The sequence below is a fragment of the Crocodylus siamensis genome, chromosome 3 (genome assembly GCF_052110815.1).
Source record: "Crocodylus siamensis isolate JL-2025a chromosome 3, ASM5211081v1, whole genome shotgun sequence".
Lineage (NCBI taxonomy): Eukaryota > Metazoa > Chordata > Crocodylia > Crocodylidae > Crocodylus > Crocodylus siamensis.
In genome coordinates, this window is record NC_143397.1 from 36,022,216 (window position 1) to 36,035,123 (window position 12,908).

The window sequence follows — 12,908 nt, forward strand, 5'->3', positions numbered from 1 at the left end:
TTCAAGAGACAACTCTAGGTTAAAATGGAGTTCAATGCATGTGTATACTTATAGCTTCAGGTTAAGTCAATTTAAGAATGAGAGAGACAGATTGTTTTGTATTCCACTCCATCCCTCCCCTATAAGTACAGGGGAGAGTACAAAGCTGTTTGCTTAAGAGTACACATTTCTGTACCTCAGCACATCTGGATCTCTTAAGGACAGTCTTAATTCTTGGGTTTGTAATGTTTAATTTTAAGGCAATCATCAGGAACAGTTTTCCCGATGGCAGACTAAAATTACCTATTTTTGGGTCTAAGGTGAGCTGGTACCAGAACCTGACTGCTGCTACTGCCACTTCGCTCTGCCGCTTGGCCATGGTATGGCATAAACAAAGCCTCATGGCTCCAGGCTGGATCCAATACCTCCAATGACCAGATCCAGTCAATGGACCCCTGTCTTGGGATACTTACTTCATGTCTAACGTTTTTACACATATTTTACTGATGGACATGCTCATAATTAACTTCAAGGTTTTGTCTTTTAAGTAGGATGGGGGGTTCTTTTGTTCTCTCTTTTTTGGAAAGGGGTCTTGGAATTTTTTTGTTAAAATATCGCACTAAAAAATATCATGCATAAAAAACTAGATCTGATGCCTCAAAAGAATACCATATAATAATCCTTAAGATAATTGCTCTCAATCTTTTTAGCCTCAAGGCACCCCTTGGAAATTGCCAGCTCTTAGTTTCATTCTGTTTTTGCCTACAGAAAAATAATAGAGCAGTTTTTCTGTTTCAAAGAACTAAAAGATCATAAGTATGGATTTTTATTTGATATCTCTAGGTTTATCTTGTGAAATACATTTATAAACCTAACAGTGCTAACACAATCTGGCACTCCACATCACCCTTGAAAGGATCTCAAGGAAACCCAAGGTTAATATGATGTAAGTTTTTTTAAAAACAAAATCAAAGATATATATGCCAGATCAGCATAAAAAGCCAAACACCTATTTGTGAATATGGCCTTAATTTAAAATGATCTTAAAGAATATTGTATTAAAGGGTCCTGTTTTATGTTAAAACAGAAGAAAACATAGACCAAAGCTTGAGCTCCCTCTGTACTTTAAGGGACCCCTCATTTGGTTCCTGTCTTCAGTTCCCTTGGCAGTATAGCTAAGAAAACAAGTGTGGAGAGCCTTTCAGGTATCAATGCAATCACAGATCCTTTAAAGAGCAGTAGCTGTTGAGATCAAATTATTCAGCACTGAAAGCTCTTGATACGTGTCCAGTTTTCCCCTCACATAACTAACTCATTACAACCAAGCAAATAGTTTCAGGCAAATTAGCTGGAAAAAGATAAATAGTGGGTGGTAGAGCTATTTTCCCCACTTCACATCATCCCTACACCTAAGATTTATCAGAATGGTTGACCCACTCACTCTTTTGTCACATAGGAATTAGGTACATATTTATTCTGAGATAATAAGTATGACCTAATTTCTTAACATTTCAATGAATTTTTACAGTATGGAAAGGTAGAAGAGTTTTATCATCTTCTAGGGTCAGCCAGGATAAAGAAGAGGTGCTAAGATTTAAATTTAAAAATGAATACTAATAGTGGTTTTCTTGTGAAAAATGTGCCCCCACAGGTAATTGGGTATTCTTGTCTTTGATAGATTGTGGTGGTCTGTATTTTACCATTCTGGATAGTGATGGTAAAATACAGACCACCATATAAAAGAAACCCACAGACAAACATACATATCTGTAGATAACCAGCAATTACCTTAAACATACCAAGAAAGCTGTAATACACAGCTAAGCCCTCCAATACCACAAATTTGCACTGAGGGGAACACCCACGATCATCACCGCAAAAATCTTAAAAGGGCTTTCACACAACAAGGACACTCCTCCAGAGAGATAGATAGCACTTTTGAAAGAGTCACCTGGATACCATGTGAAGAATTGCTGCAGTACAGAAAGAAACCCCGCCACAAATCACACACCACTAGTTATGACATACCATTCTTCCCTGGAACCTATATGAAAAATCCTCATAAAATTGCAACCCATACTAAAAGAAGACCCAATTCTTAAAAAGATCTTCCCAGAGCCACTAATCCTAGCCTTTAAACAAGCACTGAATCTCGCCAACCTTATCACCGGAAGCAAACTTCCTGTGGCCTAAAACACACTGAATGGATCCAGACCATCCCATGACAAGAAATGTAAAACATATCTCCACCACCCCAACAATTACTACACCCCACAACAGAGTCATCAACATTCCTGGATCTTACAGCTGCACCTCCAGAAATGTAATATTATCTCATCCACTAAATGCCATGATGGAAAATATGTAGGAGAAACCAAACAACAATTGCGCACCGTAAGGAACTCGCACCGAAAATATAACAAAGACAAGAATACCTTATTACCGGTGGGGGGCATATTTCTCACAAGAAAACCACTCTCTCTCCAATCTTTCAGTACTAATTCTCAAAAGGGAATTTACAAAACACCTTTTGCAAATGAGCCTATAAACTTCATTTCATCAACCTGCCTTCAGAGGATTCAGAGGAGGGCCACCCGCCTGGTTGGAGGGGAACAGGGCAGGCCCTATGAGGAGAGGCAGAGGAACCTGAACCTATTCAGCCTCAGCAAGTGGAGGCTGAGGGGGGATTTGGTGGCTGCCTTCAAATTCGTCAGGGGGATCAGCAGCAAACAGGAAGGGCCCTATTCCCCCCAGCAGCACCTGGGGTGACGAGTAACAATGGCCAGAAGCTGCTGGAGAATAGGTTCAGGTTAGAGATTAGGAGGCACTGTTAGGGTGGCTAGGATCTGGAACCAACTTCCTAGGGAAGTGGCACTCGCTCCTACCTTGAGTGAATTCAAAAAGAGGTTGGATGAACACCTGTCTGGGTTCGTGTGATCCCAGCGTGTGCTCCTGCCAGTGGGGGGGGGTTGGACTAGATGATCTGTTCAGGTCCCTTCTGACCCCAAACTACTAAGAAACTATGAAACATCCTGGATACAGAAAATCATGGACAAAATATAGACATTTGATTTATGGTACTTTATAACCTGCCTAACATCTGATACCCCAGGTAACCTCTCTACTATTGACCAGCTACATCTTATCACCAGGTAACCATTCCCTTCCCTTCCTCAACCTGTTTTTTACCCACTGACTGCCTCAATTTGCTTTTTCACTTCAGGACATTATTGCTACTGGCCTCTGGCTTCTATTCTGTTCCATCCAGGAAGAGCACAGAACTACTGCAGATACTCCCTTAGCTTAAAGAATGGTGTTTGTGTCCAAAAGCTCGCAAAGAAGAATTTTCCCAACTATTTTAGTTTGTTTAATAAAAGATAACACATTTACCCAAAGAACCTTGTCTGCCTGTGTCCTTAGACTAACATGGCTACAACCTATACCCCTACTACAATATACTACATTTTAAAAGCTGGCTGGAGTCATTGGCTTTCACTGGAACTTCAACTCCATTAATGAAAGAGTTAGACTGAAATTTAATCTATATGAAGTCAAGATATTCATAATTTTGCTTTTATACCTATATTAACTTACCCAAGTTGTGTATAATTGCTTGCTGATTTGGCTAGTTTTGTCATTGACCTTGAATACGTCTCCTCTATTGTAGACCTGTTAAAAACAAACATGCTCAGACAGTTTCTAATGTTCAGCAACCGCTTCACAATCAATAAGGTTATTAGGATAGGTAAATGTATATTCTAAACAGACTCAGTCAAGGAAATTCAGCTTGCCCTTCTGTTAAATTTAAAATTTTGCTTCAATTTAAATTTCAACACATAAGTAACCCCACTGTGATATAATATAGGGACCTACCTAATTTATGGCAGAACTGGACTGCACGGCAGCTCCTTTAATCTTATAGGTTCCCCCACATACCCTACCCACCATTCCTAATTGGCTGAGGGGTCCCGACAGCTCTGTTAATTGTTGCTGACCTGCTGGGAGGCAAAAACATTGCCATATTTAAAGCTGTAGTTTTCAAATCCCAGCGAATAAAGGGGCAAATGAAGGAGCCCCTCCGATGAGGCACACGGGGGACCCCGAAAGATTAAAAGAGCCATCACACAGCTCACTTCCGCCGTGAATTTGGTAGGTCCCCAGAAATGATCATAAAGTCTATAGGACTATTCAAAGTGTTTGAAGTTAAACAAATGTATAAGCCTTTATTGAACTGAGGTCAAAAGGATAAAATGCCTTTACTGCACAATTAATTGATACATACCGCAGGGAAGATACAAGATAAACGGATAATTTTGTCAAGAGAATTAAGAATGGAACAAATACAGTATACTTTTTTCTACCAAAATAATTGCCAAATTCTCACCTGAAGAATGAATGACCAACCAATTTGCTAGATATTTTACACTTATTTAAAACATCAATTACAAATTTATTTCACAGTTTGTAAAAGTGGCATCAGTGAAACATCAGCAAGATTCTATCATACATACAGCTATGAACACAACAAGCACAGTTGCATACACTATTTGTAACTGAGTCCGGTAACTGGGCTTTGAAAAACACTGCAGAACTTTTCATTTAAATGTTACAAAGAAGGTTAAAAAACTACTAATTGAAGGGTGGAAAAGAGCCAAAAGTATGACCACTGCGCTTTAATGATTGAGAACAGCCCTATTTTATTATATCCATTTTATATATAGATATTCTGTTAGTGAATGATTAAGTGAGTTGGTTAAGGTCAAATCTGTAGCTACTCAATGTAAAAATGTGTCTTCTACCATGTCATTCAGTCATTTGACCAACACTTTGTAAGCCCCACTTTAAAATGTTCTCTCTCCAGAGTTTGATAGGATTTTAAGAACACTTAAGTATTTTCCCAGAATTCTTCAGATAAAATCATACACGTTCAGGACAAGGTATACACATACATAGTTATAAACTGCAATCTGAACTGAATTAACAGAACACATACTCCTCAGCTGACATATCTTTATCTTAATCCCAGTGTCAGTTGACATTAGACCACTAATACTCCCATAGGTCCTACAGATTTTCAGAGTAGTTCCTGCTATAATTCATCTTTTGGATATGCACCTGGCCCATGGGGTTCCTGGAGGGAGCAGGATGAGAGGGGTGAGGCCACTGCCAAATTCTAGTTTACAGAATCCCATTGGGGATGCATGTTGGTGACAGAGGGGCAAGCAATGTGTGCATTAATCCTTGCAACAGTCAATACTTCTGCTTGCCTCACCTCCAGAGATATATCCAGATGTGGTCTGCAAGGACCCCTGCAACCCAGATCTGGCCTAGAAGGATCCTTGCAGCCCTGATCTGGCCCAGGAGCTAAAGGAATTTGATACCCTTGTTATAGGCAACGGTCATCATAATTTTTCTAGAAGCAGCACTATTTCTACTGTCTAAGAAAAGAAATGCCTACTCTTCGATGAACAAAATAAAAAATAGGGTCAACTTTAGTTGCCAAATATTTATTAATTTTGGTCTTTTTAGCTCACTGAAGTAAAACTGTATCAGCCAATTCAAACTTCAAAAAGAGAAATCATATAAATACTTAATGCTCAAGGCACTGTTTATTTTCAAGGGAACACTGGAACTCTAGATATCCTTGAAAGAGTAAAAAAACATAGTAATGCTTATAAACTGCAGAAAAAAATTACATACCTACAATCTGAAACTTTCAAAAACAAATGCACGAGTGTACCAAGATTCAGGACTAGCAAAGATAAACACTTACCTTTCTCTTATAAAATCAGCTAGCTCTTTTGTTGATGTATGTCCATGTTTCATGTTGTGATACAGGACATCAAAGCCATTGTTTCTTTCCCCCTGAGATAAATAAAAAGGCTTCGTTAAAAAAAAATGAGAAGTACAGCTTGTTAAAGTGGTGTAAAGCCAAGTATGCATTTTAACAATAGATCAAATTTTATTCTCACTGAACAAAGTAGTCATTCCTGGTACCTTAACTACCTCCTCCCCAATGCCACTATGAATGCCCTTTTATCTGAGCCAATTAAAAGTTATTCTAATAATGCTTTTTGACACATCTATATTCTCTTCCATGGGCTTCTGCATCACTACCTTTCCTTAATGGTCATGTGGCTGTTCCTTTAGTGCTTTCTTTCCCCATCTCTCCACCTCTGAAGATGTCCCAAGAACGTGCGTGTCCTTACTCCCCTCCTCTTTTCTCCATGCTTATTCCCTAAACGATGTGACCCAACACAAGCCAACATTTTTGGCAGGTGTGCCACAAATTAGCCACTCACCCACCCTGAGTGCCCATTCCAATCCCTGTCCCCTACCTTATCTGCTGTTCTGCTTTCTGCTCCCTACCTGACCCACAGTTCTACTTTTTGCTCCTTGCCCTATCTGACACTGTGCTCCCCCTTTACCTCCTCAAACTACAGCATACTACAGATGCTGACCATGCCACCTGTGGCACCCCTATTTAATACATCCCCACTGTTTTAGAGAGATGACTAGTTTCTCCCCCCCAATCCAATATCTTCCATTTTGTTCATGCTCATCTCTCCTTCAGCCTTTCCAATGTTACCTCATGTCTACATCAAAAACACAAAGCTCAAAACACTAAGATTTTCTTCTACACTATCTGTACCCTCATCTCCATCAACACAGACACAGCTTTATCATCCTCATAAATCACTCAGACACACAAACTTTAGGCTTATCCGACTCTTCCTATTCCTTTTATCCTCATATCCAGACTCTTTTCACATACATATTTAATAAGCCTGTGCGAGTTGGCAGTGATCTGATTCAGCTTTGGATCCGGCTGCTTCGGATGGCTGTGATCCGATCCGGAGCTCTGGACTGGGTTTCCACCTTGATCCGGCTGAAGTGGCTCTGAAGCTTTGGAGCCACCTCACAGATCTGGCCATAGGGTATAATGAGGACTCAATGAAATATCTATAATTTCGTTTTTTTTGTCCGATTTTGATGAAACTTGCAGCGATGGTAGCCTCTGCTGAAAGCTGCCAAGTTTCAAGAAGATCGGTGCAGATCTTTGGGAGGAACTGTACCCCAAATTCTTGAATGCAAAACCCCTGTCATGCCTATGTGTTACAACACAGGGGGGTCAAAACTGCAGGGGTGGTAGCTCTTACTGAGGACACAAAACCTGCCAAGTTTCCAGGCGATCGGTGCAGGGGTTTCGGGGGAACTGCACCTCAAGCTGCAGAACAAGCAAAACTTGTGCCATGGATGACCCTGCATGTGTTAAGGCGCTGTGGGGTGACAGCTGCAGGGATGGTGCCCCTGCTGTGATGCCTGCCAGCTATCAACGAGATCAGTGCAGGGGGTTCTGGGGCCCTGCACCCCAAGGTGCTGACAGACAAAACTGTGCCAAGACTGTCAGTCTTGGGGCAGTTGATTGTCTGTATTGATACTTTCCTCTCCTTAGCCTGGTTTTGTAGGTGCTAATTGATGCTCTTTAAGTTGTTATATAGTAGCTAGGTCCTGTGTATTTAGCTGGTCCCTGAGTGAATCATGATTGATTAACTGCTAACTAGGAACACAGCAGCTTAGCAGCCAGGCCTGCGGCAGTGTCTCCCCTCCCCACCCCAGGACAGACAGTCTTGCTTGTCTGCAGCTTGAGTGGCAGTTTCCCCCAAACCCCTGCACTGATCTTCTTGAAATTTGGCAGGCGTTGTGGCCTCAGTAAGAGCTACCAGCCCGGCAATTCTGACTCCCCTGTGTTGTAACACATAGATGTGACAGGAGTTTTGCTTTCAAGAATTTGACGTATAGTTGCCCCCAAACCCCTGTATCTATCTTCTTGAAACTGGTCAGGCTTTATCCTCCCTCCAGAGTCTACAACCCCTGAAAATTTCATCCACATCAGACAAAAAACAACAAAGTTATATTTTATTGTTTCCCCATTATTCCCTATGGCCGGATATCTGAGGTGGCTCCAAAGCTCTTCGGGAACTCCGAACCACTTCAGGAAGCCAAACGAGGCCAGCACTTCAACCTGGATGTGCTGCTTCGGATCCCGAAGTGTCCGAAGCTTCTCTGGATCTGAAGCTCCATCTGAAACCTCGCACAGCCCTAATATTTAGCATTTGGCAAAACTAATAACAAGACAGGTGTCTACCAACCCTTCCCTATCCACTTTTTTTGTCTGTTATCAATTATAAGATGCAAATTAGAGCACTAGCTTGCTTATCTTCCTAATGTACCAAACTTTTTGAGAAGGAATTACCATGTATCCATAAATTGCCATGCTCATTCCAAACAAAATTAACAGCATTAATTTTACAATGTACTTTTCAGGTAACAATTTATCATAGATTCAAAAAAATATGAAGTTCAATGAGTAGCAGACTGATTTAGAAGAACTGTAGAGCTATATCTAATGTAAACCTGACCAAATATGTCCATGGAATAACTTATACACCATTAAATACAATGATAGAGCATGATTTTATAAATTTAACATCTAAAGAGTGCTGGGGAAAAAATGTTCTTGAAATCATAGGTTAGACGGGAGGGATAGGAAAACAGGAAAATGTTAGCTAGTCTTCATACTTCAGTTGGTCGGCCTTCTTATTTCATATGGCTGATATAGATACAGAACACCAACTATAATTTAACATATTTAGGTGGCTAAACCAGACAACTGCATCAGGAGCAACGGAGTGTATTGCTATGATACCTCCTTCATATTTGCAGATCGGGCACTGAGTCGTTATATGTTCCATGGTCTGTTCTGGGTGACTAGTCACACAGTAGAGAATTTTTAAATTTTACATTTGTTCATCTAGTATCTACATGTGCCATGGCTTGTACAGATACAACTTAGAGTTGCCCTTGAGTGTTGCAGGAGATCAAGCCAAGGACCTTTAATATTGGATCTATCAGATGTTTATTTGGACTTCCTGTAAACACCATTTGGTTTTCCAAGCATCATCAGGGTTGAAGTCACATTGTTGAAGGTTAAGCGCATGGATCCAGAAGGGTTTGCATGACTAGCTCAGGGCAGGCAATTATTTTGGGCAGAGGGCCACTTACTGAGTTTTGGCAAGCCATCAAGGACTGCATGACAAGCAGCCAGGTGCAGCTAAATATTAATTTTCTAAATTTTTGAGGGGACCCTCAGACCAGATAGAATGGCTTGGCGGGCTGCATCTGGCCCGCAGGCCACATTTTGCCCAGCCCTGCTTGTTCAATGGTGTGGGAAACCATTGAGGTCCTGGTGGATGGGGAGACATGTGTTTTCCTTAATTTGCTGGACTTCCTGTAGAGTTACTGCCTCATGACAAATGGGGAGAGAAGCAATGTGCAACAGCTAGGGCAGCCAAGGTGTCAAGGCTGACTTGAAGGTTCCAGTGATGCACCACATTGCAGAGTTTTAGATGGACGTCAATAAGTTGAGTGTGACTGCTTCTGGTCCATACTTCAAGGTACTCAGCTACATAGTATGCAAGGGCCAGCGCTGAAGTCCATAATACTGATGTTCCCCAGCTTGTGCTTGCCAATTTCTGGATTAAGTTGACCCTTACCTTCATCTCAGCAGCCACATTCTTCAGGTGGCCGGGGAAGATTAACATGCAATCCAGCCCCACTCCAAGATAAGACAGAGAGGGGTTGTGCTGCACAGTGTTGCCACAGAAAGTTACCTTCAGGGTACACTTAGCATTCTTGTTATCAAGATAGAATGCAGTTACTGTTGTTTTGTAGGGATTTGGCTTGAATCTCCATTTCCAAAAATATTCCTCCATAATGTTCGGGTCTTCAGTCAAAGTGCACTCGATGTCATTGTGCTGTCAAAGCAAGGTCAGATGTATATACAAATTTGAGCAACTCTGTTGATGGCATATCACTTGTGTATCCATTAAAGAGTACTGATGTGAGTACTGAGCCTTGTGGTAGTCCACTGCTGAAGAAGCAGGGCAAGCTGACTCGGTCATTCAGGTGGACATGTAGCCACCTATTACTTAGCATTGTCCATATCAGGCGTAGCATTTGGTGACAGGGTATAATCTTTTCAAGCTTCAGTATCACACTTTTACTCCAGACCATGTCATAGGCTGATGACAGATCTACAAAGGCTACACCAGTCTTAGATTTTTTTTTCTGAAAACCAGCTTCAATATGCATTGCAAAGGCCAAAATTTGGTCACAGCAATGTCGCTTAGGTTGGAATCCCACTTGTTCACTGGGGATCACTGGCTCAATACAAGGGCTGATTCTCCTGAGGATCATATATTCCAAGAGTCTGTACGTCATACAAGAGTGATATTGGTCTGTAGACACCGGGGTCATCAATCAGCTTAACCAGTTTGAGTACTGCAGTGACCAGTGCCTCCTGTCATGGTTTTGGTATGCATCTAGATGCCACAGTTTTGGTGTACAATTTCACCAACCATTGCTGTCCCTTGGGACCTAGATTAGCATTACTCAACCCATGGGTCGCAACCCAAAAGTAGGTTGCAAGAATATATGAAAGGGTTGCGAACAAACTTTAAAAACAGATCAACAAACTTTAAAAATGGATTCTCCTTTAAAGGAGAAAAACATGAGAAACTGTGGCTTATCTCTTGCAGGCTATCAGAGTTCCAGCCTGCAAAGGGCTGCTTGGTGCCCCCCATGCCCTACACTCCCCTTCCCGCCCCCAGCCAGGCATGGCTGTGGCCACCTGAGCCCACAGGGGTGCAAGACCCCAGAGGCCCCAAGGAGGAGCCAGTTGTCTGGCCCCAGAGAGGAGGCAGCTGTGAGACCCTGAGAGAGCAGGGGTGTAGGTAGGCCCGCCCAGAGCTTCTTCATGACCTAAAAGACTGGGCGTAACTCAAGGTTGAGTAGGGCTGAAGGGACAGTCTGAAGAGCAGCCCCGGGGGGTATGCTGAGTAGGGGTGAAGGATGGCCAGAAGGGCAGCACACGGGCCAACCCCCACAAGATCACAGTGTTGTGTATAAGAAGTCTGGTGAGTGGCTAAGGCAAATTTGGCCCTCTGTTTGGTGAACTGGTTGGTACTACCCCAGGTGAGGGTTGCAAGAGAGGTCCAAGAGACTGCATGTTGCCAACCAAGGCATGATTTGGATAAGCCTGATGGCCAGAAGGGTACCTCAGAGGGGAGAGCAGGGCAGAGCAGGCACAGTACACTGTGTTAAGCAAGAGACCATGTGAAAGGAGGTGCAGTACAAGAGTCCAGTGTGTGTGTGTGGAGAGCAGGGCAGAGCAGGCACAGTACACTGTGTCAAGCAAGAGACCATGTGAAAGGAGGTGCAGTACAAGAGTCCAGTGTGTGTGTGTGTGTGTGTGTGTGTGTGTGTGTGTGTGTGTGTGTGTGTGTGTGTGTGTGTGTGTGTGTGTGTGTGTGTGTGTGTGTGTGTGTGTGTGTGTGTGTGTGTGTGTGTGTGTGTGTGTGTGTGTGTGTGTGTGTGTGTGTGTGTGTGTGTGTGTGTGTGTTCGTGTTCTGGTGGAGGACTAGCTTTGGTCTGGCTTCAGGCCAGGAGTATGGAACATCTTGGGTGCCATCTGCAGGGCATGGGCCACAGTATAGGGAAGGTACAGAGCTGTAGATGGCCCTTGGTATCAGGGCATGTAACAGGCAGCCTCCCACATTTACCACCAGTTTACTGTAATAGCAAAGTCATGGCATGATACCGGGGAGGAGACTTCCCCACAGACAGGTGGGCTGGATTGTTGAGACTCGGCCCCGATTGTGCCCCCGTCACATTAGCTATAAAGATGGTTAAACACAGGCACAAATTGTTTTAAAAAGCTGTAACCCATCTATTATTGGAGAATTTTAAGAACAGATTATACAAATTTCTATCAGGATTGGCTTAGGCCACTGTTGCTCAATCCTTTAGCTGTGCAGGCTAGATAAGTGGAGCTAGGCTGGTTTGTGGGAGAAGTCAGGTCCTGTGCCCCAAAACTAGGCCCTGCACCCCACACTCAGGCCCCACACTGTCTCGCTTGGCTCTCCATCACCCAGCTGGTCCCATGTGCTCAAGCTAGTGTACAGGGCCACATTACCTGGCCTACAAGGCTCCCCCTCTCCCAGGGTCTGGAAATTTGACAGCAGGGAAGCAGCAGTTAGCTGCCACTGCTCTCCCACTGCCAAATTCCTGCTGAATAAAAATGGTTCTACAGGTTAAGCACCTCATTTAGGCATACAGGAGGAACCTAGATTTTTTGTAGGGTAGGTTTCTTAGCCCCCGGCAAAGATGAGGGTTTGCAAACTACCTAGGAGTATATATAGCCACAGCACATGAGGGATTCCTGAGTCGTTCCAGCTGTTTGCTGTGGCTTTTATTTCAAAAGGTGCCATTTTTTTCCAATCAGTTACACAGGACTGCTGATGAACTAGAGCAGAGTTGAGAAGAGACACCTTTTGAAGGAAAAGCTTCAATCAGCTGAGCAGTTCATCCTTAATTCAACAACTTGTTGCAACTTAAGCAGGTGACCAACCATCCAATATGAAAAAGCAGGCTCTACTACAGTTGACGCTGACTTGGGAAAATGCCATTCTATTGTAATTCCATGTAAACAAGAATTAACCCCAACTTTTTTCTCTGAAGCTGCTGAATCATTGTGAAACATTAAAAATAGCACAAAGGGACACTTGAGTCCTAACAATTTATGTATAAGCAAGTTATAGGCAACTTAAAACAGAGTTTTATAATGAAACAGTGTTTGTTGTGGGAGACTCCATCCTGACGGAGACTGAAGGGGTAATCTGCCACCCCAACCCCTTAGCCCAGGAAGTCTGCTGCTTCCTGGGGGCCTGCATGTGGGACACTGCAGAGAGGATCGCTAAGCTCCTCCAGCCCACAGACAACTCTCTCATGCTCCTTATTCATGCGGGCACCAATGACAGCTCAGCACTCCCAGCTGGATCATGAGGCACTACAGGGATTTAGGAGTG

The 12,908-nt window shown here is 42.9% G+C and overlaps 1 protein-coding gene across 1 annotated transcript in view; it reads right to left on the reverse strand.

The window, feature by feature from the left end:
* Window positions 1–12,908, reverse strand: part of FCHO2 (FCH and mu domain containing endocytic adaptor 2) — a 157,719-nt gene that overhangs the window by 122,205 nt on the left and 22,606 nt on the right. The window contains exons 2-3 of the mRNA XM_090038124.1: window positions 5,753–5,844; window positions 3,574–3,648 (exon numbers count right to left, since the gene is read on the reverse strand). Of these exons, the coding sequence (XP_089894250.1) occupies window positions 3,574–3,648; window positions 5,753–5,844 (167 nt within the window). The remainder of the gene's footprint in view (window positions 1–3,573; window positions 3,649–5,752; window positions 5,845–12,908) is intronic.